This window comes from Suricata suricatta, chromosome 8, assembly GCF_006229205.1.
Source record: "Suricata suricatta isolate VVHF042 chromosome 8, meerkat_22Aug2017_6uvM2_HiC, whole genome shotgun sequence".
NCBI classification, from domain to species: domain Eukaryota; kingdom Metazoa; phylum Chordata; class Mammalia; order Carnivora; family Herpestidae; genus Suricata; species Suricata suricatta.
In genome coordinates this window covers 41,205,531-41,232,777 of record NC_043707.1, presented here as the reverse complement: position 1 = coordinate 41,232,777, position 27,247 = coordinate 41,205,531, and the positions used below count along the sequence as shown (strand labels likewise).

General features: G+C 45.7%; 2 protein-coding genes across 6 annotated transcripts; one reads left to right on the top strand and one right to left on the bottom strand.

Annotated features, from left to right (window-relative positions):
- The first annotated feature begins 145 nt into the window (after window positions 1-145).
- On the top strand, window positions 146-9,977 carry FCGR1A (Fc fragment of IgG receptor Ia). Of its 2 annotated transcripts, XM_029947642.1 has the most exons (6): window positions 153-450; window positions 839-859; window positions 1,847-2,101; window positions 7,083-7,334; window positions 8,257-8,541; window positions 9,536-9,977. In XM_029947642.1, exons 1-6 carry the CDS (start codon window positions 255-257, stop codon window positions 9,742-9,744), a joined length of 1,218 nt encoding a protein of 405 aa, XP_029803502.1. In that variant the 5' UTR covers window positions 153-254; the 3' UTR covers window positions 9,745-9,977. The 2 variants fall into 2 exon arrangements, with proteins under 2 accessions (XP_029803503.1, XP_029803502.1); XM_029947643.1 differs by lacking the exon at window positions 839-859 and having other exon boundaries at window positions 146-450.
- On the bottom strand, window positions 9,960-27,220 carry LOC115298631 (histone H2B type 2-F). Of its 4 annotated transcripts, none has more exons than XM_029947645.1 (3): window positions 25,970-27,220; window positions 17,790-17,888; window positions 10,209-10,295 (listed from the first exon to the last, which is right to left on the bottom strand). In XM_029947645.1, exons 1-2 carry the CDS (start codon window positions 26,344-26,346, stop codon window positions 17,819-17,821), a joined length of 447 nt encoding a protein of 148 aa, XP_029803505.1. In that variant the 5' UTR covers window positions 26,347-27,220; the 3' UTR covers window positions 10,209-10,295; window positions 17,790-17,818. The 4 variants fall into 4 exon arrangements, 3 of the variants coding, with proteins under 3 accessions (XP_029803504.1, XP_029803505.1, XP_029803506.1); XR_003911804.1 differs by lacking the exon at window positions 10,209-10,295 and adding an exon at window positions 23,244-23,385 and having other exon boundaries at window positions 17,801-17,888; XM_029947644.1 differs by lacking the exon at window positions 17,790-17,888 and having other exon boundaries at window positions 9,960-10,295.
- Window positions 27,221-27,247: the final 27 nt, after the last annotated feature.

Sequence of the window (27,247 nt, the reverse complement as noted above, 5' to 3'; positions counted from 1 at the left end):
CTCCCCTGTTGTGCTCGCTCTCTCTCTCTCTCTCTCTCTCTCTCTCTCTCAAAAATAAACATTTAAAAACCTAGAAATGAGGATTTGCCATATTTTAGACCCAAGAAAAAGAATTAGTAAGGGGAGAATACAGTCAGAATAGAATATCAATAAAAACTTTAGTCTTTCCCTTGAATTCTGAGAGTTTCATAAGCCGCAAATCCACAGTTTCAAACTAAGGGAGAGAGGCTAAGACATTTGAGAATGAGGAGAGAATGACTCAAGAATTAAGGATATATTTCCCAGAAAAGTGTGATGAAAGTGGTCAGAAGAAGCTATTTCCTTCCTCTTTTCTAATCTTGACTCCAGAGCCTCCAGCAGAAGCTCTTCAATGCCTTGCATGTTACAGACTCCGCTGCTCCCATCAGCTTGGAGGTAGCATGTGGCTTCTGACGGCTCTGCTGCTTTGGGGTAAGCTGGGCTTAGAGGGGAAAGCTGGAAGGGGACTGGCTCTGGTTCTGGGGACTCCAGACTTTCTGTCTTCCTTTAGTATCCTCTGCTAGAACTCAGGAGTATGAGGACAACCGTATTTGGGCCTCCGTGGTTTTTCTATGCTCGTTATGTCAAAGGGATGGGAAGAGAGACTTATAGGTAACATTAAGCCTGGAAGCATATGTTAAAACAAAGCCTCATTAATAGGCTCTTTCATACCGCTAGTACCTGATTTGGGGAAAGGGAGTAGAGAGAGACTCCAGAGACTTAAAGCTGGCCCCCTCGGAGCCATTAGTTTTGTCTCCTTGATCCTTCCTTGTCATCTCCCACTGACCAACTTGTGTCTCTATTCTTTGGTCTCTTATAGTTCCAGCTGGTGCACAAGTGGGTGAGTAATCTTAAACTCGGTTTCTGCCCCCCTGCCACATTCTTGCTTCTAGAGGATGAGTTTTGTTATCCTGAAGAGAGAGGATAGGAAGCCGATAGAAAGAAGAAAGATTTACAAATTATGTAAAATCCCCTGTATTTAACATATGATCTTGATAAAACCCTGGGTTTGGAGGTTTCTAAGATTTTCTGAAAAATCCTTGACCTCTGAACTGAATGCCTGTGTGCATACATAATAGTAGGAAAATGTCAAAATTGCAAAAACATAGAGATAGTTCTGCTGGGTTTTTCCAAAACCAGTCCCTTTTAGAAAAAAGCTGAGACCGAGGGCTTTGAAGTGAGGAGTTTGAACCTTGGTTTCTAAAGCCTGAGATAAACCCAGAGACAGTAGAGTGCTGGGGATAGGAGAGCCAGCCCCGGTCAGCTCGCCGTAGTTTACACCCCTGCTTCTTTGTTTACTGACCATCATCACTAAGTCAGTCATTTATGTCTCAGGAACCCCAAATCTCCAACACTCAGATGCAGATTTATTGTTTATTTATTTAAAAATTTCTTTTAACATTTATTTTTTAAATTTTTTGGTTTATTTATTATTGAGAGACAGAAAGAGACAGAGCATGAACATGGGAGGGGCAGAGAGAGGTGGAGACGCAGAATCCGAAGCAGGCTCCAGGCTCTGAGCTGTCAGCACAGCACAGAGCCTGACGCAGGACTCAACCCACGAACTGTGAGATCATGACCTGAGCTGATGTCGGACGCTTAACTAATTGAGCCACCCAGGCACCTCCAGATGCAGATTTAATAACCAAACAGAGCTCTCTGCGTGGGGTCTGGACACTCTCAGTGGCTGGCATTTATAGGTTCCCACTTGCTTATTTTTCAGTCTCCTCTAAGTACACATTTTTTCCTTGTGCGATCCATGAAACCTGCCCAATTGTTCACACTTGCCTTTTGTTCCCCTTGTTTGTTGTTGTTGATCCCCAAACAGACCTTACAAAGGCAGTGATCACCTTGCAACCTCCATGGGTCAGTGTATTTCAAGAGGAGACTGTAACCTTATGGTGTGAGGGGCCCCAACTGCCTGGGCACAGCTCTACACAGTGGTATCTCAATGGCACAGCCTTTCAGACCTTGACCCCCAGTTACAGAATCGCCGCCGCCAGTATCAATGACAGTGGCGAATACAGGTGCCAGACGGGTCTCTCAGTGCCAAGTGACCCAGTACAGCTGGAAATCCACACAGGTAAGTATGGCATGTCAGGGGAGCTGGAAATCACATGGTCTTCCTTTGCGTTTTCTCCTTTCCAGATGCCAGATTGTGTGTTTTGATTTCTTGGAGTGTGTATGAGTGTCAGCTCTATGTCCCTGCCGGGTGAAATTAAGTCAAGATACTCAGAACATCACATTAGGGTCCTTAAACTCTGTCCTAACAGCACACCAACTGGGACAACTGTGAGCAGGGTGTCTAGAGTAAAACTTAGACCTGAAGATTTTATCATTTAAAATGATCTCTGTTGGAAACGTTACACCTGCATTTCTCATTCAGAGAAATGAACAAGGACGAACAGGGAAGTCTCTCTCCCATCCCAAACCCCTAGTCCCGCGGTCACGTTCTGTAGAAACAAAACTGTTACTGTATATGAACTTAAAAAGTGGTTGGTAGACTGTGATACATACTGTCCTACACCTTGCTTTTGTCACTTAAAGTACGGTGGAGGTCTGTTTAACTCATGGAGATCTGCCGCAGACTTCCAGATGTCAGCCAGTGTGGCTGGCTGTGCTAGCCCTGATGTAGCCATTCTCCCTAGCAGTGACCTTCTACTGCATTTCCAGTGTTTTGTTTCTACAAGCAATGTTGCAATACACATCTCTACGCACGTAGTCTGGGGCACATTTCAGAGTATCTGTAAGAATATTCTGGACATGAAATCACTGTGAGATTTTAAGCATTTTAAACATCGATGGATAGGAGAAGGGAAAAATCCCCCCACCGTCCACTAAAATCTGTAAAAGGTTTCCATTTGTTAAGAAATGGAAACTGCAATACTCTTCAGGGCAAAATGTTTCATTGTCAGTACAAACCATTCAAATGTGTTCTTTCATTATTTAAAACCAGTAAGGTAAACTTCTTTGTGATCGATCATGTAAAAGTTAATCTCTGCGGACCAGGTTGCTTTCGGAGGAAATGAGTTTTAGGCAAGGAAATATTGGGCATGTCAGAGGAAGTGCTAGGTGCTCCTCATGAGTCTCTCAGGACTCTGGGAATCAGATCCTGGGCGACAGATACGCGGGGAGCCAACTTTGCAAGAGACTTTTGCAAGAGTCTCTTTAGCAAGAGACTTTGTGTAGGTCAAGCAGAAGCAGCAGTGTTTCGTGGTTCAAGTGACCGAAAGTGAAGCGGGGCTGGGAGGTGGCCATTTTTCTTTACCTCTGCACGGACTCCTGAAGCCCCAGCATTGGTGACTTACTGAGAATAATACCTTTTACGTTTTTCACATTGTATTATGTCGTATATTATCTTATTATGGATTTCTTACATTTTATTGTGAATTTTTATTGAAGTATAACACACATACCACAAACCTTAAGTGTCCACCTCAGTGACTTTTCACCAAACAAACGGCACACGGAACAAGAAATAGAACATTTCCAAATTCACAGAAACTCCCTCTTGCCCATTTCTAGTCACTACCCCCAACAATGACTTCTAACACCATAGGTTTCCGCCTGCCCTTTAACTTCTTCATATAAATGGCTACAGTGTGGTACAGTGTGTACTCTTGTGTTTGTTCATGGCATTGATGTGTTCTTGTTGTTTTCAGTCTGGGCTTATGAATAGTACCACTGTGAAAACCTTTTTTTGGTAAAGATTTTATTTTTTTTAAGTAATCTCTGCACCCAATGTGAGGTTCAAATGCAAAACCCCGAGGTCAAGAGTTGCATGCTCCACTGACTGAGCCAGCCAGCCAGGAGCCCTCACCAGGAACAGTTTTATTCACGTGTTTTGGTGTACATATGTACACACATGTGGAAAGGCCGGGTCACAAAATGTGCATATATTCATTCAGCTGTAGTATTCAAAAGTGGTTACACCGTATTCCACTCCCATCTGTGCTGTGCCATGTGGGAGTTCTGGTTGCTTCTCCTCAACATTCAGTGGTTTCTGTATTTTTCATTGTAGTCAATCTAGTGCATGTGCAGGAGTTATTATTTAATTTGCATTTCCCTGATGACTCATGATACTGAGCATTTTTCATGTTTATCACCCATTTGGATATCCTCTTTTGCAAGTACCTCTCTAGGTGTTTTGCCAATCTTTCTTTATCATTATCTTTCCTTACAGGCTTGTAGGAACTCTAGATTTTTGGATGTAAGTCCTTTTTCAGGTGTTGCAAATTCTTCCATTCTATGGCTTGTCTTTTTGCCATCTATGTTGTTTTCTTTTTTCAGTGAAAAAAGTCCTCACATTTTCAATAGCGCAATACATCAGATTTTGGGATTGGAGCTCACGAGGCCCTAATTAGAGATGTTTTGCCACAGCAGCGCCTGGGTGGCTCAGTCGGTTAAGCATCCCACACTTCATTTCAGCTCTTATGGGTTCATGGGCTCTGCACCGGCAGCGTGTGGCCTGCTTGGGATTCTCTGTCCCCCCTCTCTCTGCCCCTCCCCAACTCGTGCTGGCTCACTCTCTCTCAAAAATAAATAATGAACACTAAAAGCCTTTTACCACAGTGACTCTGCAGCAGAGGATTCCACCGCAGTTACACTAGCTCTCAGGCGCTTCACTTAAATGTGTGTGTGCTTGAAGTCACGGGTCCTAATTCTGTGGCTTAGAATGAGCGTCCCCATCCTGCTTCCAGGTGGTGAGGATGGGTTTTGAGTAGGAAATTGGTGACGTCTAAAAGCTGCCTCCTACACGCTCTGACCTGTAATACTCCCGAGATGATTTAAGGCTAAATGTTTTTCATTTTCTCATTAGTATGCACGTTTTTAAGAATTATTTGGAAGTGTTTTAGGAGGGTGGTTTCTGTTATCGTTTTCTAATTTTATGGCATTTTGGTGAGAATTTATGTTAAATATGACATCAGGTCTTTGCTATTTGTTGAAAAGCTGCTTGTGGCCCGGCATGTGCTCCAGGCTTGTAAGTGTTGCATGTGTGCTTGGAAAGCACACTGATTTTCTCTAAACTATAGCATTCTGTATAAATCCACAGAAGCCACTCTATTAATTGTATCTTTCAAATATTGGATGTCATTACTAGTGTTTTTGACAATTTCTGATGGAGGTCTATGAAAATTTCCCAGCGCATTTCTGGGTGTGTAGAGCAAAGTGCCAGTGTGTCTGGGCAGTGTGGTCTCTGAGCTCCGCTCTGCTGGGAATGGGAAGGGCGGGAAGAGCAGTCATTATATTTAGAAACACTATGACAGCATTCACGACTCTAAAAACGTGCTACACCAGCCTTTCATTCTTAGGTAAGTTCCGGAGTGGGAAATGGCACTACTGTTCCTCCTCCTCTTTTGTCCTTTAACAACCTCAGTAGCCACACCACCTGCCCCAGGGAAGGAAAAAGGAAGCATCTTTAGTTGTGTGTAGAGGGGAGCATCCCGATGGAGGGCCCCTTGGACTTGGGGCTTATTTTTACCAGTGGTCTGTGCAGATGTTGTGTGTCCTCTGTCAGTAGAGAAGCATATATTCATCTGAGTGTGTTTGTTACTCTGTGTGTTTGTCTCAGCCCGTGGGATCCCATTCATAACTGAGGCAGGAGTTGGAGTGTATTCGTTTTTCATCTATGTGTAACAAATTACCGCAAACATGGCAGCTTAGAACATACATTTATTATCTTTCCGTGGGTTAGGGGCTCAGCCCGGCTTGGCTGGGTGGTCTGCACAGGCTGCAGTCAGGGTATGGCCTGGGCTGTGTCACTTCCTGCAGTGCTTCCCAGCTCCGTGTTCACTGGCAGAATTCAGTTTCTTATGTTGTAGACCTGAGGTCCCCACCGCTCTGCTGGCTGTCAGCTGGAGGACAATCTCAGCTCTGGAGTCAGGCACCTGCCCCTGTGGCCCTCTCCCAACATGGCAGCTCACATCTTCGAGGCCAGTGGGAGACCGTGTCAGTCCAGTCAGCTCAGAGTCATCAAATGAAACGGCATCATGGAAGAGACGTCCCACAACCTTCGTCACGTTCTGTTGAAAGTGACAAGTTCTATCTACACTCAAGGGGATTACACAAGAGTGTGATTCACTGGGGTCATCTTAGAACTCTGCTTACCACATAGGGTTAAGTTGATTTTGTCCCAAACCACTTCTGAAATCTGGAAAGAAGGGGCTGTGTGCACAGCGCTGGAAGAGACTTTTCTTCCGGCGAAGCTAAGGATATTTGAGGGATGGGCCACAGGCGTCAAATTCAGCAGAGATAGGAGGCTGGAGTGTTATATGCCGGAGCCCAGCTCCAGCAGGTCCAGGGCTCCCTGAAGGATGGACTGTGTCCGCGAAAGGGGGAGGGATGAGAGAGCCACAAGTTTCTTTCTGCTCACCAGGCAGGCATCTCTGCACTGACCTAGAGTCAGCTTTCTTTATGGTAAAAATGTATGGGGCCAGCACAGAAGTGGCATTTGCCTTAGACAATGATTTCTGATGACAAATTTCTTTGGCATATAAAAATTTCCCGGAACATAGATTGGTAGAAGACTCATGCATAATCTTTATCAATAGTGATAGATGCAGGTGTTTAGATGCTTATCATATGGGGTAGGAAGGTTATCTTCAGCATTTAAATACAAGGCAATGTTTTTAGCATAACAAAGCCAAAAGTTCTTTGTGAACAGGGGTCAATAGCCTGTTTTCTTGAGGGGAAGAAAAACAAGTTTCTCAGGAAATATAATATTTGCTCCTGTAATCACAAAAGAAGAAATTCCTATAATAAGTTCCTTCACAAGGTGCAATCAGCATATTTTAGAATAAGAGGACAACTCACTCCCAATACCAAATAGCAAGGTGCCTTGGAGGTCAGTGCTCGAAAAAATACTTGAGTGGGGGGTAGACATGGTCACTATCTGACGGCAGGAGGTCGTGCAAAACCCGCCTTAACCTCTCAAGGAGTTTTCTCAACTTAGGGAGTTCAGGAATGGCTCCCAACAGTTATAAAGGGAAAAAGAGAAGGAAGCGCCCAGGAACCTCTGCCACTGTGTACACGGTGTGCATACATCTGGGGTCTGCATTTTCCAGATTGGCTCCTACTCCAGATCCAAAGCAGAGTCATTACGGAAGGGGAACCTCTGACCATAAGGTGTCATGGATGGAAGAATAAGCCAGTATACAATGTGGTTTTCTACCAAAATGACAAGGCCTTTAAGTTTTCTCCTCAGAACTCTGAATTCACCATTCTGAAAACCAACCTGAGTCACAGTGGCGTCTATCACTGCTCAGGCATGGGGAGGCATCGCTACACGTCACTAGGAGTCCCTATCACTGTAAAAGGTAAGTGTCTGAATGATCCTAGAGCTGCAGTTTTAAGGACCAGCAGAAATCATCACTTCCGTTTGCAAGTGAAGAGACTAAGTTCCAGAGAGGGCACTGCCTCACTGAGGGCCATGCAGGGACCTGCGGCGGGGCGGGGACCAGGACCAGGACTGAAGTCGTCTGGGTGTGTCTGTCACTCTTTCCAGTGAGCAGCAGCGCCCTGTCAGTAATCCCGGGAGCCCCAGTGGAGGCGAAGGTGTAGTGAGGAGCTATTTCCTCAATTCTGTTTTAGGTGCAAGGAATAGAGACTCGCTCCGATGGGAGGAGGTTTGTTAGGAAAGAAGTCCGTGCAGTCTCATACAGTGTCCACAGAAATGGAAGCCATGACATAAGGACTGGGTTATACCTCCTGTCTCGCAGGGGCAATGTGGCCTCTCTGGTTTGTCGTCTCTCTGAGCATCTGCTAACTAAGCACTTTCCTCCACTCCAGTGTGCACGTGGCCTTCGTGGTGACTCTTTCGTGTTAGTACTCGAAACTACTGGCAGCTCTTTTCTGTCTGAAAAACAGCCATTCCTGTGGGAACGAGAGGGCTGTCCCACGTTATCTTCTGAGGCAGTAACACGAGCCACGAGTCACTGAACTGGCTAGCGTGGGTCAGTGTCCACTCCCAGGCAGCCATGACCAAAAGGGCACAGTCCTATGGCCAGTAACATGGTGATTCGGGGCACGGCCTGTGCGGGGGTGCTCTCCCCAGCAGGAAGTGAGGAAGCTGGCACCTGTAAGTGTGTGAGGGCGCCCCCACAATGCTTCTGTGCCAGCAGTGGGAAACCGGTCTCTGGGCCTTCTCCAGGGCAGGGCTCCCGAGGAGGAAGGCGGGGTGTCTTCCGTAGAAAGAACCTTGACACTGAAGCAGGCAATCCTGTCCCCATCAACTTTTAGAGCTATTTCCAGCCCCGGTGCTGACAGCATCCTTGTCGTTACCACTCCTGGAGGGGCGGCCAGTCAACCTAACCTGCGAGACGAAGCTGCTCCTACAGAGGCCTGGTTTGCGGCTTTACTTCTCCTTCTACGCGGGCGACAGGGCCGTGCTGCGCAGGAGCGCGTCCCCCAGGTACCAGATACCGAGTGCTCGGACGGAAGACGCGGGCCGCTACTGGTGCGAGGCTGCCACCAGGGACAGCGCCATCGTCCGGCGCAGCCCTGAGTTGGAGCTCCAGGTGCTTGGTGAGTGCGAGGGAGGGGAGGTGACAGGCACAGAGCAAGACGCTCCCTTCTCCCTTCTGGGGTTGAGGGCTGTTCAAGGGGACTGCGTGGCCGAGTCAGGAAACACCCATGAACAGGCCTTTCCACTTTTTTTTTGTTTTAATGTTTGTTTATTTTTGAGAGAGACAGAGCATGAGCAGGGGAGAAGCAGAGAGAGAGGGAGACAGAATCCAAAGCAGGCTCCAGGCTCTGAGCTGTCAGCACAGAGCCCGACCGCGACACGGGGCTCGAACCCACAAACCGTGAGATCATGACCTGAGCCGAAGTCGGACGCTTAACGGGCTGAGCCACCCAAGTGCCCTCTCCTCTCTTGATTCATAATTTTCCTATTCTCATAAACTTCATGACATTTCCTTTCTCATTTCCTTCCTTTTGTCCGTCCTTCCTTCTTCATTTTTCATTTTCTCTCCTCTCTCCTTCCCCCCTCATTGCTGTGCCCAAACCCAAAAGTCTGATCACTATAGTGAGCTCTTCCCATCTATGTCCTGCGTCCGGGGATAGGAAGACACTCAGGTGCAGTTCCTGTCCCCAGGAGCTCATGCAGTAGGTTGAGGGGAAGCGGGGTTCTGTGGGCTGTATGTAGAGACCTGTCCGAGTGTCTGTCTGTCTGTCTGGGGTGCAGAGACTGGGAGCTCCAAAGAAAGACTGGGAAAAAAGTTTCTCTTCAACCCAAATTCACCTCAAGCAGTAAATGGCATAGAAATCACATTTCTGTCAGAAACTAGGAAGGCCGCTGCCAGGGCCCTCGCCGCTGAGCTCTAGTGAGCAGGCTGCCTCACTCTGTCACACCGCGGATCCCAGGGGGGCCACCTCCCTGCCCCCGGAGATTAGCAGTGCCCTTCCAGGACACATGTCGGGTGTCTGGTGTCGGCTGGCCTTCTCTCCCAGATAGAAGTCTGCCAGGTCCCTCCGGGTTCTAACTAACATTTCTTCTCTTCGTCATTTTCTTTTTCAGGCCTCCGGACACTGAGTCCTATTTGGTTTCACATCCTTTTCAGTCTGGCAGTGGGAATGATGTTTTTGGTGGACACCATCTTCTGTATAATTATACACAAGGAACTGCAAAAACAAAAACTGTGGAGTTTAGAAATCTCTTTGGGCTCTGGTCCTAAGAAAAAAGCAACTTCCTATCTTGAAGAAGATAGATATTTAGAAGACATTTAGAGCCGCAGTGTCAGGGACAAGAGCGGCCGCAAGAAAGGACACCACCGGACGTCCCGGGAGTGGGGGGGGTGGGGAGGGCAACAGTGGCAGCCCAGAGAGTGCCCGCGGGTCTAGCCGGCCCCTCCCCCTTCCCTGTGCAAGCACGGGGGTGCCAACAGCCAGAAGTTTAAAGAAACTGGACTGTGAGTCCCATGATATTTGACTGACTCAAATAAAGCAAACAAATGAACAGACTTAAGTGGAGCTAAACTTGGGATCTGGGTAACCAGGGAGGATTCGAAGAAATCTCCTCTAAAGGAATCTTGAAAAACTTGCAAAGCCAGTCTCCCCTAATTATCCTACTAGGTGGTTTGTGCAATAATCGATTTCTAGGGACAGGGTGACCGGTACACAAGACAGCAAGCTGGAGGAATGAGAGGGAGGAGGGGGCAGGAAAAGCCCCAAAGCAGGAAGTGTGACTCAGACGGCTGGCTTCCGGCTTCCGAGGGACTGTGGGTGGCGGTCTCTTCAGCACTTCTGCATGGCTGACAGGGAGATACAGGCCGTTCCTCCTGGAGAGAGACGCATGCGTTATTTTTGTCCTTTTGTAGGATACTTGCTCGTGACTTCCTGTGGCCAGAGACACCGGGCCGACCTGCCTGTCCCAGCCATCCCAGTTGGCCACCCCACAGGAAAACACAGGCTTTCCCTAATATGTTCAACCCAGACCTCCCAGCAGAGGACTGCGAGGAGGGGCTGTGGGCAGGGAGGGGTGCCCACATCATCAGGCTCCCCACCTCCTCGCACTGCCAGAGAGGTGCTCTCCCCTTCCGACATTCTGACATTCTGGATGATTACCGCTTTGCTTCAAGCCCTCCCACCTGGGCTCTCATTTGGAGGCAAAATACCTTCCTGCTGCTCTGTGACACAGCATCAAGCTGAAGCGTGTGAAACTTCAGTGAAGGTTAGAAAAAACCAAAGGGTTGTAAACAAACCTACCAACAAATTCTAGATTTGCTTTTGTTTTGTTATGAACGTCGTTATGAACCCACGCACAACTCTAAGCCTGATCCAGCCCCTCTGTGAGTCAGGCTGTGTAACCGGCTGGCAGACATTCGGTCACAGACAACTTTTAACTCTGAGCACCCGAAGCCAGAGTTTGGTTACTTATTCGGCCTAAACCAAGGTCAAACGAGAAGGCTGATCAAAGTGATGCTGGCAGGAACACAGTCAACGGTTGTGCCAGAGCTGAAAGAGAGCATGGGGCATCCCAAACTAGGAAGGCAACGCCTCAGTCGGGAGGTGACACACACCATCTTCCACCTCACTGGTCAGAACTGGTTACTCAGCTCCAACCACAAAGAGGATGTGCAATTCTACAGTAAGCATGAGGCAAGAAAAGCTGGAGACATTGTGCAAACAGCACAGAGCTAGCACATAAAGATCTATTAAAAAAAGTACATCGAGGGGCACCCGAGTTGCTCAGTTGGTTAAGGTCCAACTTCAGCTCAGGTCATGATCTCACAGTTTGTGGGTTGTTGGAGCTTTGCATCGGGCTGGGTGCTGACAGCTCAGAGCCTGGAGCCTGCTTCTGATCCCATCTCTCCCTCTCTCTCTGCCCTTCCCCCACTTGCAGTCTGCCCCTCTCTCTCCCTCTCAAAAGTAAATAAACATTAAACATTTTAAATAGAGTATGCTGATAATTGTCAACTGGCTTGAAAGAGCAGTCGCCCCTCATTTTCAGTATTTTAAGTAAAGGGCAAGGGGAGAGATCTCATCCATCCGATGAAGAGTTTCTCAGTTGCCTCGTCCGCCAGATTTCAAACGAGATGGACACCTTTTACCTCTAACCCATCAACATTACATCTCCTAGAAAGTTGATTTTACGTCTTCTTGAACAATGTAGAAGAAATTTTTTTCGTTAAGTTTTACAAAAACAAACCAAAGTCCGGGTTCGCATTTTCACTTGGTGGCAAATCGGCTTGTGTCACTGATCAGTCACTTTCTGTTCCCAGCTGTCATGTGTTAGTAGATTCTACTGTAAATCAGCTACGTAACGGGCACGAGCACACTTTAAGCTCTAAATCTAGTGAAAGGCTGGAACCGGCGGGAGTTGCCGCACAGCGCGGAGGTGGTGGGCCGCTGGCTCCACCTTGTGGCGCCAGCGCGCATTGCTCCTGTGACTCGCCGCCCGCTTTCAGCGACCTTCCCCCACGAGACCCGGTGCGAGATCTCAGCTTCCCCGGACCCGCAGGGGAAAGAACGGAGCTCTAGGGTGTGGACGGCGGCGCCCGGGTAGAGGAGAGCAAGGAGTGCGTGTTCGAGTCGTCCCCGTACCCAGAAGGGCCCCAGCTCGTGGGCAGCCCCCCAAACCCTGAAGTACTTGCTTGCTCGGGGCCGGCAGAACTGGGTTCCCGCCTGGGCGCGCTCGGCAGTGCAGAAAGTTCGGCGGGAAACCAAACAGTTCGGCGGCCGACCGACTTCCTGGAACTGCGTAGCTGAAAACCTCCGGGGCCGGAGCTACTCGCCCGTTCACGGACTTGGCCGTGGCGCCACCGCGCGGCGCGGAGGACTGGGAGGGAGACCGCTGGAAGGGGACGGGCGCTGGCCTGCGCGGGGGACCCAAGAATAAGGTGGCTGGAGCAGATGGCTGCCGGGAAGGAGCAGATGGGGAGTGAATGGGTGACCGCCGTTGGGTCAAACACGGATGACTTTCCTGCTGCTTCCGCCACCAGTGGAGAACCAGCTGGGCGATGGGCGGTGAGCCCGAAGGTTCTTCAGGGCCGCCCTGAAATGCACTCAGGGACCAGATGGCGTCACCCAAAAACCTGGTCTGGCCTGGATCCCTAGAGCTTCCGGGACGGAGAACAGGCCCTGGAGGGGACTGATGCTGCTGGAGGGTGGCAGGAGTAGGAGGAGGGAGGGAGGGTGTTCTTTTGTCGCTGGTCAGCTCATCAGGGACAATACCCAAAGGCCGGCTGAACCTACCAAGGCTTCAACCAAACAGCTCTGGGGCACATCCTACAATCCCCAGGGCTTACAGAGCTGAGGAGGACACCCCGGAGGAGACAGTTATGGAGACCAGGCAACTGGTTGTGAGGCAGGTGGGTCAGTTGGAGGTTGGTTTTCATCTCCCAGGTTCCAGAGGAAAGCCCTAAGCTTATTTGAGCTTCTATGGGAGTTCAGGCCCATTCCAGAACACTCCCAGCTTGAAGAAGGAATCCCCAAAGTGGACGACTGGTTTGAGGCAAAACGGGAAGAGTTGGGTCCATTCTACCTATGTCCTGGCTGATGTGAGAAACAAAGGCAAAGGAAGAAAATTTCCTCATAACTTAGAGCCCAGTGGGAAGCCCTTGAGGCAGACAGAATGACCTAATTCTAGGAACTCCACTGCCTTGATGTTAATACTTGGCTAAGAGCAAAGGGCAATCTTAGCTTAACAGTATCCTAACCTCCAGGATCCTGTAAGTCTCCCTTAGCATATAAAAATTCCTTTGTAAACTTCCTTTATCTCTACCTACCCCCCCATGATATGTTTGCAATCGTCCTCCAAGCATATGGCCTCCTGATACACATCTGAAGGATCTTGTGACTAAGATTTTATTGAAAGTAATAAATGACCTTTTCCTAACAATAGCTAGCCCCCTAGGTCCTAGAATCCTTGCTTCCAAAATTCCTAAAGGACTTACGCTACCCCTAACCCTCTCCCAGCTTGAGATCAGTCACTCCTCACAACCCCAGTGCAGCCCTTTCTGTGCACGGGTCCTGTCCCTGTGCTTTAATGAAACTATCTTTTTGCACTGAAGAGGTCTCCAGAATTCTTTCTTCACCTTTCGTTCTGAACCACAACATTTCCATATCACTTGCTACCACACTAGGGAGAAACCCTTAGAGCCTTCTGGACTTCGGCATCTCCCCGCCCCCCTCATTCCGGAAGCCAAAGATAGCCAGACCTGCCTGGAAACCAGATGGAATGGAGTGGGCATAGCTGGCAATTGCTAAGGGGTTCAACAGTCCTCACTGCCTCGAGGCCAGTGAGAGACACACCCCACGAACAGTAGGGGCTGGACAATAGCAGAAGCAAGGAAACCAGCTAGGAATTCAGGTGAAAGGTAATGGCAATCTGGATTTACAGGGAGCAGTGGAGGTGTTGAGAAGTGGTCTGTTTGAAATATATTTTGTAGAAAGTGTCAGAAAAAAAAAGCCTAATGATTGATGAAATGTAGGGAGTGTGGGGAAAAAGAAGAGTCAGAAAGACCAGATTTGAGCAATAAACTGATTTCATTGACTGAGATCAGGAACTGGAAAACCGCAGGTCGGTCTAATAGAGGAGAGAGGAGTAGCAAGAAGCATAAGTTTTATATTGGACATATTAAGATTCCTATTTGACGTTTAAGTGTAACTGTTGAAAAAGCAATGGAATATGAATGGGGCTCAGAGAACAATCCTGGGATAGAGATAAAAATTTAAGAATCATCATATATATGTTGTATTGAGAGCCATGGGATTAGAAAAGACAGTGCAAGCAGAAAGTACAGATAGAAAACAGAAAAGGGGCTAAGGCTGAACCCTGGGATGTACCAAATCTTAAAGAGGCGGCAGCAAACGATGTTGACAAGAAATAACTACTGAGATGGAGGGAAAAAAAAGTGTCTCAAGAAAGAAAGAGCGATAAACTACGTCAAATTCTCCTGAGACTAGTATTGGATTTGGAGTGGGATTGCATTAAGTATGTGGACTTGGGGAGTGAGGGTGAGGGAGAGATACTGAAATCATTACAGTATTGACTTTACCAGGGCACCTGGGTGGCTCAGATGGGTAAGCATCTGACTCTTGGTTTTGGCTCAGGTTTGGTTATGATCTCACAGTCATTGAGTTCAAGCCCCAAGTCGGGCTCTGTGCTGATAGTGTGAATTCTGCTTGGCGATTCTCTCTCCCTCCCTGATCTAGTCTCTCTCTCAAAATGAAACTTAAAAAATTTACTTCTCCAATTTATGAGCATGGTATAACTCTCCATTTATTTATTTCCTTGTTAATCTCTCTCAAAAGGGGGCCTAGGTGGCTTGGTTGGCTAACCGTCTGACTCTTGATTTCAGCTCAGTCAGGATCTCATGGTTCATGGGATCAAGTTGGCCCTGTGCTGTCACCCATGTCTGGCTCTCTGCTGTCGCCTCAGGGCCTGCTTGGGATTCCTCTCTGTCTCTCTCTCCCTCCCTCCCTCTCTCTTTTTGCCCCTCCCATGCTCTCTCTCTCTAAGTAAATAAACTTAAAAAAAAACAACTGTCAACAATGTTATGATTCTCTCCCTGGAAGTCTTGTTCATCTTTTCATTAGATTTATTCCTAGGGTTTTCATTTTCATAAGTTATTGTAAATGGTATTGTTAGAATCTTAAGAAGTGATAATTACCAGCCTCACAGCTACAATAGTATGAAAACTGAAAGACCCTACGAGAACTGTATATTAAGCTTGGCAATGGAAAGCAGGATGTTAAAAAAAAATTCTAGTAAGTTGAAAATCTGGGCCTCCATAAGGTTTTTAGGTACAGACTTCCTCGCTCCTGTACCCTGGCAGTCAAATGAGAGCCAATTAATTGTTTTCTGTCTTTACTTTATTCCTGATCTCTTGGTTTGTTTCCAATTGCCCTTAAAGCTCATCTTTCTGCCCTCCCCATTTCGTCTCCATATCCCACAAACACATGTTCCTCCATAACTTCTCCGCTTAAGAATAAATTGTGGGGGCGCCTGAGTGGCTCAGTCAGTTAAGCTGTCCAGACTTCAGCTCAGGTCATGAGCGCACAGTTGTGAGTTCGAGACCCGCACTGGGTTCTCTGCTGACCACTAGCTCAGAGCCTGGAACCTGCTTCAGATTCTGTGTGTCTCTCTCTCTGCCCCTCCCCCTTCACTCTCAAAAATAAATAAACATTAAAAAAAATTATGGAGAGGGAAAGTTTCCCAAACATAAATCAGTTAATGGAGATAGAAAATCTCTACGGAAGACTATAAATAATTGGTTTATACATTCTGGAGAAATAAGCTCCCCAAATGAGATCATTTTGAGGAAGTCATGACATGATCTACAGTGAAACAGCTCTGGGGGCTGGCTGGGACTCTGAAAACCATTTCTTTTGAAAGGGCAGGAAAAGGCCTTATTTGCATATGTATGCATATAAACTTGTATGGTTTATAAGTACTGTATCTATTTTAGAACATAATCATTTCCTAACTTGAATTCAATCACATCTTGAAATTTCACAGCCTTTGGGCTCGATAAACTGGAATTCAAATCTTAACCCAGGACTTAATAGCTTCTCAAATTGCAGTTTCTTATCCCAATTACCTTTCATTCCACTTTGAAATCTTTATTATGGCCTCATAGTATCTAACTTTTCTGGATTAACTTTATTTACCAAATACTCTTTTATTTGCTCTGTAGGGGTTATTTCGCTTAATCTTAATAGTATCTGTTTCTGTCACTGCCTCATGATATTAGCAGCTGGCTTTTCATCTTTTTCCATTATCTTGATTAGTTTGTATAAATACTGTCTTTTCCCTCAGGGTCTGGTAAAACTCTCTGGACCTGCTGCTGTTTCTAAGAGTAGGTCTTTGCCCCTCTTTCTAGTTTCTCCTACAACTATTTTTATTCAGTCATTCTACCTTTCTTAGGGAAACTTTGATCACTTATATTAAAAAATCTAACTTTTTGTCTGCATTTGCAAATATCTGCATCAAAATACACATACCATTTAAGATGTGTCTTCTGTATCTAATGTTGCTGACATGTTGGTATACTTTTTCTTTTTCAATATTAAATTACCAAAGGGTTAACCCTTTAATTTTCTTTGAAAGAACCAGATTTTGGTTTTATTGATTCTATTTTGGGGGAGTAGGGAAGTATGATCAATTCTATTCACTTCTGCTTTTTTTTTTTAAAGGTTTTAATGTTTTTTATTTATTTATAAGAGAGAGAGAGACAGAGCATAACTGGGGGAGGGGCATACACACACACACACAGAATCTGAAACAGGCTCCAGGCTCTGAACTGTTAGCATAGAGCCCAATGCTGGGCTTGAACTCAGGAACAATGGGATCATGACCTAGGCCGAAGTCAGATGCTCAACCAACTGAGCCACCCAGGTGCCCTTATTCATTTCTGCTTTGATCCTAACTCATTCCTCTACTCAGGTTTTGTTGTCCCGTTATTAGCTTTTAAGGTAAAAGCTTACTTGTTATTTCTAATAGTGCTCACTTTCTCATAAATGCATTTTAAAGCTCTGAATTTTCCTCTGACCTCTTCATATAAGTTTTAATATATAGAGCCCTCTTTGTTATTATAATTGGATACTAATAATTATATCATTTTTATTTTTATGTCCTCTTTAGCCCATGTGCTTTTCCCAACAGTATAGATCAAGGAGAATATTTTTAGTTACGTCTTTGCATTATGACTAGTGAATGTGTCCCCTAAGGTTCCAGCTTTTTCTTTGCTTTATTAAAAAATGTTTTACAATTTTTTGTTAACATTCTTTATTATTGAGAGGCAGAGCATGAGCATGGGAGGGGCAGAGAGAGAGGGAGACACAGAATCTGAAGCAGGCTCCAGGCTCTGAGCTGTCAGCACAGAGCCCGATGCGAGGCTCGAACTCACAAACTGCAAGATCATGACCTGAGCCAAAGTCAGACACATATCCAACTGAGCCACCCAGGTGCCCTGGTTTCAACTTTTTCAACACTTGTTAAGGTTTTGTCATCTCCCATGTGGTCAGTTTTTATCAGTATTGATGTGACTTCAAAATGTACGCTTTCTACTTTGGGTACAAGATGGGGTGGGTGTAAGTATAGCTATGACTAATCTTGTTAACTGTGTTCTTCAAATCCTCTGCGTCCTTAACAAGTTTTAGCCCACTTGATCTGACAATTCCAGAGACTCTACTTCTTCCCCCTGTGAATGACTTGCATGCGCTCATCCAAAGATTTATCTGTTACACCCCATCCCGCCTAAACACACCTACCATCACGATACCATGAAATACCTTTATTTTCCTCAGAAAATGAAAAGTTTCCTTACCTTTTTTTCTCAAGGCCAAGGATTGAAATTCAAGCGGTACCTTGGTGAACTCTCCTGGTAATCCCCAAATTGTGTTCTCTACACACATACTTGCTGTTTCTGGAAAAAAAAAAAAACGGGGGGGGGGGGGACTATTGCCCAGCCCCTTGCAGAAAATGATGAACAAAAGAATCCAAACACTCAAAAAGACATCAGAGGAAAAAGTCCCCTGCAAAAACACTTGAATAAGCAAAATAATTTTTCTTGAATGTCAATAGGCAGAGCAGTGAAGAAGCCCAAGGAAACAAGGGTGTGTTCACTTGCTGGAAGTAATCCTCCGGTTGATAGAAATGCAAGTTAATCAGTACACGGTGCCTTTCTCCTGCTTATTATTCTGCATGTTACAATGTATGTCTTGAGTCCAGAAGGGTCAAACTGGATGAAACACATCTCCAGAAAGAAATCCAAGTAGTTTAAGGCCCAACCCTTATATTAAGACACTGAACAACTTCTGCCCAGGGTTATATCTGTGGTGTGTCTGAAGCCTGTCATACTCACTCTCAGCATAAAGATTTTTCCTTCAATGCATTTGACGATTAGAATCCAGGACGCCTGGGTGGCTCAGTCGGTTAAGCCTCCAACTTTGGCTCAGGTCATGATCTCACACTTTGTGAGTTTGAGCCCCTCGATGGGCTCTGTGCTGACAGCTCAGAGCCTGGAGCCTGACTGGGATTCTGTGTCTCCCTCTCTCTGCCCCTCCCTTCTCTCTCTGTCTCTCCCTCCAAAATAAAAACATTTTAAAAAATTTCCCAAATATTTCCACATTCTCCTTTTGGTTATAAGGTATGTCCTTCTCTATGCTACCTAATAGTGTGCCCTACATCATTTTTATTCACTTGGCTTACTCCTGTGTTAAATTCTTGAAATTCAGAGCTTTCAACTCTGAAATCAGAAATAGGAAGGAAGTATTTAATGAAAGTTTTCCATTTTTCTTGAAAGCATTCATGGGCAGTAATGTGAACATCATCTGATTTTTTTAAGAAGGTATTTGCCAGATAAAATAGGTCTTTATAGAGAACTAGTTACAGACACTATAAATAAGGTCTTCTGTTGTCCAGTTCTTTTTATTTTTTTTTTTCTATCAGGACACAGCAGATACTTGAAGGTCCTATAGAATCAAAGGCCCAACAAGTAAATTGTGGAATTGCTTTTTTGGATAATGGTTTACAAAAAGAAGTTCTTGGGGTGCCTGGGTGGCTCAGTTGGTTAAGTCTCTGACTCTTGTTTTTGTCTCAGGTGTTAAATCCAGGTAGAATTGCTTGGGGTGAAAAACCCACACATTTGGTGGCCAGAAGTATTTAAAAAAAATTTTTTTAATGTTTATTTATTTTGGAGAGAAAGAGTACAAGTAGAGGGCGGGCAGAGACAGAGGGAGAAACAGAATCCAAAGCAGGCTCCAGGCTCTGAGCTGTCAGCACAGAGCCCCACGCAGGGCTCAAACCCACAGACTGTGAGATCATGACCTGGGTCGAAATCGGACACTCAGCTGACTGAGCCACCCAGGCGCCCCAAATGGCCAGAAGTATTGAGAGAAGTAGAGGAAACGAAAGTTTTCTTCCACCCTCTCACTGCTTCTGCACGAGTATAAGTTAGTGTGAATATTCACAGCTTACACTGTGAAACTTCTAAACAGCGTTGGAGTTCTGCCTTCCCTTTCAAACTCCTCCTTCATCAATCCACTCATCCCATAAATATTTACTAAGCACCCACTGTATTCCAGATACCGTTCTAGGTGGTAGGGATATAAAAACAAATAAAAAGTACCTGCCCTCACAGGACTTACTCCAGGAAGGAAGAGGAGAGTCAGACAATGGGTCAGAGTACAGCCTAAATTACTGTAACAAATCTTAAAAAAAAAAAAACAAAAAACCAGTGGCTTAAAGAAGATACAGGTTTATCTCTCATGTCATAGTCCAGAACTAGTAGAGCAGTTCAGCCACCCTTATCACAAGATTTTGGTTTCAGGGTCCAAGGTGGTAGCTACAGTGCCTGGCATCACCTCTGTGATCAAGCCCGAGGGGAGGGAACAGAGGCAAGGCAGCGCATACCTATTCCTTCTTAGGGTACAAACCTGAAATTATACAGATCACTCCCATTCACATCTCATTGGCCCAGAACTTTGTCTTATGGACAAACCTAGATACAAGAGAAGCTGGTAAATTAGCCTTTACTTGAGAATCCATGCACTCAGCACAGAGTTACAGCAAGCAGGTAAGAGTAGCTTTTAGGGGGGCGGGGCGGGGGACACCTGGGTGGACTTCAGCTCAGGTCATGACCTTGCGGTCAGCCTGTCAGCACAGAGCCCATTTTAGATCCTCTGTCCCCCTCTCTCCTCCCCTCCCCTGCTTGTGCTCTCCCCAAATATAAATATTTAAAAAAACAAAGAATAGTTTTTATGGGTTAGTAGGCTCTGATTCAGGAATAAACACATTAGTATTCAGATGATACATGGAAGAAAATTAAGCAAGGTAGTTTGGGGAGCCATTTCTGAAGTAAGGCAGGTTTGCAAGTCCTCCCACCATCAGATGGCGACTGGTGTCTACACCCACTCAACCCCCACTCAATTTCTGCTTGAGCACAGACCCCCAGGGCGCCTGACTGACATCAGGGGGGAATTGCCTTCTTATGCTAAAAATATGTGAACTATATCTTGTGAAAAAACTTGTTATAGGCGTTTCTTCTTTTGTGATTATAGGAGCAATGTTACATTTCCTGAGAAAACCTGTTTTTCTTCCCCTGGAGAAAACAGGCTATTGACCCCTGCTCATAGAGGAACTAACTTTTGCCTTTGCTATGCTAAAAACTTTGCCTTGGGGCGCCTGGGTGGCTCAGTCGGTTATGCGTCCAGCTTCGGCTCAGGTAATGATCTCACAGTTCGTGGGTTCAAACCCCGCGTCGGGCTCTGTGCTGACAGCTAGCTCAGAGCCTGGAGCCTGCTTCAGATTCTGTGTCTCCCTCTCTCTCTGACTCTCCCTTGTTCGTGCTGTCTCTCAAAAATAAATAAAAAACATTAAAAAAAAAACTTTGCCTTGTATTTGAATGCTACAGATCCCTTCCTTCCCCATATGATAAACATCTAGTCACCTACTTCAATCTCTGTTGGTAAAGACTATGCATGAGTGTTCTACCAATCTATATTCTTGGAAATTTTTACATACCGAAGAATTTGTTATCAGAAATTATTGTCTAAGGCAATTGCCACTTCTGTTTTATACCCCATACATTTTTCAATAAATAAAGCTGATGCTCAGGTCAGTGCGGAGACGCCTGCCTGGCGAGCAGAAAGAAGCGGAGGCTCTCTCACTCCCTATCGCCGATACCGTCCATCCTTCAGGGAGCCCTGGACCTGCTGAGATGGACTCCGGCAGGGTAGGGGAATAAAGAGTACTGCAGTCAGAGAAGGAGGAGGTGGGCTTATCTTACATAAGCTGCTCAAGGAAGTCCTCACTGGTGAGATGGTAAGGGATCCTTTGAGCAGAAACCTAAAAATCATGAGGAAGCTAGTCACGTAAGTATCTGGGGGGCGGACAGCCTTCCCAAAGAGGAAATGGCCAGTGAAGGGCCCAGAGACAGGAGGGCCTGCGTGTATCCGAGTAAGAAGAGAGAGAACAAGGAGATGCAGCAGAACAGACCAAAGGGAGTGGGTAGATGTGAAGGGTAGGTGGGTGGTTGTAAGGTCGCCACCTTCACTCCAAAGCCATGGTTGGTGCAGGCGGGGGTGGGAGTGGGGGTATTCGGATGGAGGAGAGTGTGGGAGGAACAGGATCTGACTCATGTCTCAAGTTTACTCTGGCTATTTTGTGGACAACAGAGAGGGTAGATGGCAAAAGCAAGGAGGTCAGTCAGAAAGCCGTTCCAAGTGCCCAGGGCAGCAGTGCAAGTGTCAAGGTGCAGTTGGAGACTTGACACATTTTGAGTTAACACTCTTTTCTGCTAAATCATGGGTGACCAAGGAAAGGCTTATTATTGACAGGCCCGATTATTGTCACCCTCAGAAAGACAAAATTCCCACAGGATACTTAATATATTGGTTACAAACAATATTACAGCTGAACCTCCCTGGGGAAGAGGACACTGGTATATCCCTATCACCTACACAAGGCAGGACCTGGCACACGAAAGCTGTCCTCATGGAACTTTCCTGAACCCTCCAGCCAGATGCAACCTATACTTCTCCTTAATTCATAACATTTCCTTCTTCCCCCTCTTTTGGGAACAACACATTTTGCCTTGAATTATTATCTGTCTACTGATGTAATCCCCTCTTAGAGATGGATTTACATCTCGTTGTCTATCTCATTGCTTTGCTAATATTATATGTTTGGTGTGGATATTTGATTACACATGAAAAGAAAAGACAACCCAGCTTTTACTTTTCAAAAGTTTGATGTTGACAGTACAGGATCTAGAATATTTTATCAAGTTTTCTATTTTTGCCAAATCATAGCATGGCTCAGCTATAGTTACAAAATGTGAAAATATCTAGTAATTCCAGTCTTGTTCCTTCCTTGTCAAAGATGGACATTCCCTGGAGACGTCTAGCTGGCTCAGTCAGAAGAGCATTGACCCTTGATCTTGTGAGTTTGAGTCCCTCGTGGGGTGTAGAGATTACTTGAAAAAAAAAAAACTTAAAAAAAGATTGACATCCTTTGATAACTCCTACTTCATGCCTCCCAATGAGATCCTATAACTTATTTCCCATCTGTTGCCCTGTATTTAAATTATAGTCATCCAAATTTAAATGTGTTCACTCTTAGATCACTTTTAGGAAATGCATCCAGTCTTAAAATGAGGTATTTGTCTAAAATTATGGCAAGATTAAATTGTCATCTTTTTAAGTTTATATAGAAACCACAATCCATTCACCAATCCTTAAAAGGATGACTAACCAACCTTTTTTCTTTTTATTGTTTATTTTTGAGAGAGACAGAGAGTAAAGTTGGGGCAGAGAGAGAGGGAGACACAGAATCCGACACGGGGCTCAAACTCATGAACCATGAGATCGAGACCTGAGCTGAAGTCAGGCACTGAACTGCCTGGACCCAGACTCGCCTGTTTCTACATTTGCAATGCTCACTGGATCTGATATGTAAAGCTCCTTATCCTAATACCACAAAGTTTTTTCATATTCTGGAATGCATCTCCCTCTTCACCCTTGTTTACAAGACCAGAAGAGCAACACCTAAAGGAGGCTGAAAAGGCTCCAGTCTAATCTTGTCCTTTTGGTTACACAGACACATTGGATGATGGGAAGGGGTCACGTGCAGTGTTCTCTCTGCCCCTCTTAGGAGTTTTTAATCTCCAACTGTTGTTTTAACTGGGTCAGTAATTATCACAAAAGTGTTTCAGGTTAAAGGAGCAAGAAAACTCAGGAAAAAGTAGAGTGAAAAACCTTATTGGAGTACATGAACTTACCACCTTCAGATCCAGTTTCGGGTGTTCTGTGGTCTGGGCAATCAGTCAACAAACTTTCGTCAAGATGCTATTTTATAACAGGCACTGGAACAGCCTTTGTCGGAGATCCCAAGAAGGATTTTTAAAGAAAGTAAACCCTGTTCTAGTAGATGACCAACATGAGAAAATGTAAAAACAATGGAAAAGAAATTAAGTAACAAGGCCAACCAGTTCACAAAGCTACAGTTCATTGCAAATTCATTGTGCAAGGAACACAGCCTTAAGCCCTGAAAGACTTCCTGTGAGCTAGAATGGGATAGGATGGCTTCAAGGACTGAGATTTGGGAAAGATTTTAAGAAACTGCGGGAGGCCCCTGGGGGGGGGGGGGTTCAGTCAGTTAAGCATCTGACTTTGGCTCAGTCCATGGATTTGAGCCCTGAGTCTAGCTCTTTGTTGACCGCTCCGAGCCTGGAGCCCGTTTCGGATTCTGTGTCTCCCTCTCTCTCTGCCTCTTCCTCCCCCACCTCAAAAATAATTTTAAAAGATTTTTTAAAAATGTTTAGGAGCGCCTGGGTGACTCAGTCGGTTGAGCGGTCGGCTTCAGCTCAGGTCATGCTCTCACGGTTCGTGGATTCGAGTCCCACGTCAGGCTCTGTGCTGACAGCTCGGAGCCTGGAGCGTGTCTTTGGATTCTGTGTCTCCCTCTCTCTCTGACCCTCCCTTGGTCATGCTGTCTCTCTCAAAAATAAATAAAACATTAAAAAAAATTAAAAATAGTTTAAAGAACTGCCAGGTTGACAGGCTTTGAGTAGTCGAGAGGGCAAGGAGTACTACAGTTTAGAAGGACCACATAAAACCACAAAGAGAAACTCAAGCGGCCCTATAAGGAGAGAGTGTATGGCATTTTGGCTATGCTAGACAGCTGAAGAAAATGAACAGTTGAAGGGACATTTTGGCCAGATGTCAGAAGGCCTTTAGTTTTAGGATAAGGAGTTGGGGCTTAATCCTTTAGTCCTGAGTAATTCATGACAGCTTTTGAGCAGGTGAGCCGATTGGTAATGCTTTAACAACTTTAAAAGACCATGAAAAACATGGCCGCTAGTCCTGTGGGAGAGGAGAACCCTAGCACTTCAGGATCCGAGGAGAGGAGACCAGACAGGGTCTCTGGTGGTCTGATGGTCTGAGCAGAAGACAGACCAACCACCCTGGCCTTTTCATTTAACTTTTCCTACCATAAAATGTGCTGTATAATGATTTCCTTTCTTTCACTGGGAAATTAAAATTCTCAGTGAGTCATTCCTCTCGCCAGGGAAAATGACTCAGATCATCTTCATTTCCCAGTGAAAGAAAGAAATCATACACAGCCCATTTATGTAACTTTAACTGGATGTAAATTTGAGCTCTTACATTATAAATAAAATTCATTTTAAGCACCAACTTGTCCATTCCTTAACATTGATCAATAATGACTTAATTTCAAAGCTTGACAAGTCAATTTGAAACTAAAAGTTTTCCTTTTACCTTAAAGGTATGTTTTATTGGGTAAAACATTCACCAGCCTGTCAGGGTTGGTCTTTGGTTGCAAGTTTTGAACTAAGGGGTCTTTAGAAAGTCCTCTTATATGCTAACTGTGGCTATTTGCACATCATATACCTTCACCACCTTTAATAAATGCACCTGAGAACACTAAAAACCGCCTCCCCAGTTCCCCGCCTCCAACCTATCAGGAAATTCAAGGAGAGGCACCTGGGAGTGTTTAGTAAGCAGCCTTCTGGCCAGGAAATATTGTTAGAGAAGACAAGGTCCTTGCTCTAGACAAGATCATTTTCCTGTAGAGGAGTGTAAGCAATCACAGCAAATCTGTGTTCTAGCTCAGCATGCGCCAAAAGCAAGAACATTAGCTAGGTGAGAATGAGATCCTGACAGAAGGAAAGTCTGGGTGCTTGGTCTGCCAACTAACCACCAAGAAGATAGAAGTTACAGACCAGATGAAATCTTGGCTGTGGGCACAGTCCTATGCATTATGCGGTTTCCCAGCATCCCTGGCCTTTACCCACCAGATGCCAGTTGGCATTCCTCCCCAAGTTTGTTTCTAGATAGGACAAAATATCCAATAGCGTGGGGGTGTGGGTGGGGGGCAAACTCTGCACCTGAGACACCGGGCTAGAAGGAAATTAGGGGATTGTTAGGTCAGAATTACGTAGGCCAGCAGACTAAAGCAGACTTTATTGGAGACCCTTTGGGACAACCGCCTGGAAACATTTGTTACAGATTAGAACGCTAAACAATGGGAAACAGAACTCCTATCTGCATGCTAAGGAAACTAAACACCAGCTGGTTTTAAGTTCTGCTTTCATATACAGAGTAGGAATTAAGTAGAACAGAGCTTCCTACCAAAAAACAAGACACCCAGCACTGTATCAAGCTTATTAGGCTACCTGTGCCTGTTTCCACGAATACCTCCTAAAACTAGCGAGACCATTTTGAGGACTAAGTGTTACCAGCAAAAATCGTGCCACTAGGGGGACACGCTATAGGAAAATCCAGATTTTAACCAGGGCAAGCTTGATCACGGTCGTAACCTACCCCCCAAACCAAACACTTAAGACCACGGAACCACCCAAACTAAAAGCCAACAGAGCATTTGAACAAGTGTTCACAGCCGCTTTCTGTGACCGATTAAGTGGCTCTGAAAAGAGCCGTTGGGGTAAAAGCTGTTCTATCGCGTCCTTTAGCACGCCCTTACTTCGAGCTGGTGTACTTGGTAACCGCCTTGGTGCCCTCGGACACGGCGTGCTTGGCCAGCTCGCCGGGCAGCAGCAGGCGCACGGCCGTCTGGATCTCCCGGGACGTGATGGTGGAGCGCTTGTTGTAATGCGCCAGGCGGGAGGCCTCGCCGGCGATGCGCTCGAAGATGTCGTTGACGAACGAGTTCATGATGCCCATAGCCTTGGACGAGATGCCGGTGTCCGGATGAACCTGTTTCAATACCTTATATACATACACTGAATAGCTCTCCTTACGACTACGCTTGCGCTTCTTGCCATCTTTCTTCTGCACTTTCGTAACAGCTTTCTTGGAACCCTTCTTGGGAGCGGGAGCCGACTTCGCTGGATCAGGCATTTTTGCTAGAGGAAACGCCACACACCCGAAACGATCAGGACTATACCCAAGCGCCTTGGTTACGCGCTACTTATAGAGCCTGTATGCAAATGAAGGCTCGCACAGGACTGCATTTTTATTGGTTAATGTCCAACAATGTCGTCATAGAGGGGTGGAGTTTATGTAAATAAGAGCTTCTGCTCTCGCTTCCTTAGTGGCTATCAGAGCAAATATCTTCTTAGCCAATGGAAACGTCCCATTTCAGACTAATCAGTTAATTACGTAAAAGTATAGGTTCACCTGTTTGGGGATGGTATCACTTTTCAGTTGTAGACGTGTATACGAAGAGATCTGAAGCGTCTGTAAGAGACAACTTTGTTTTTGCATCGCTTTACTTCCTACCCAATTCGTGGAAGTCTGTTTTAACTTTGGCTTTTGGAGCAATAACAAAAACCCCCATTTCCTTCAAATCCCTATTCCGGTTTGCACCGCCTGTATCATGCAATAGGGTACTAGACATTAGATCCAACAACTAAACTAGGAAAAGGGCTTTGGTAAACCCTAAAAAAGGCTTTTAGTCTCAGCTAACTAAAATCGTTTGAAAACCCAGATTCCCATCCTAGCAGTTACAAGCCCACGTAGCGGCCTTCCGCTTAGTTTCTGTATCCCGACTTGTGTTAACCCTTTGTACTAATAGGGCGTAACGTTACAAACGACTAGTAGGGTAGAGTCCACCCTTTTGCAAACTTTTCCTCAAAGTAGCAAGGTTTTCCGTCCACTCTAATTCGCCATACACATTGGCTTAGGCGGGAAGACCGAAGCCCAGCTCCAGCTGTTTCCAGCGCCTGACAGGCGACCAGGAGCTGGATATGGATTCTCTTCTCTTCCTACCCACCACGTGCGGACTCTCCCTCACCCCCCC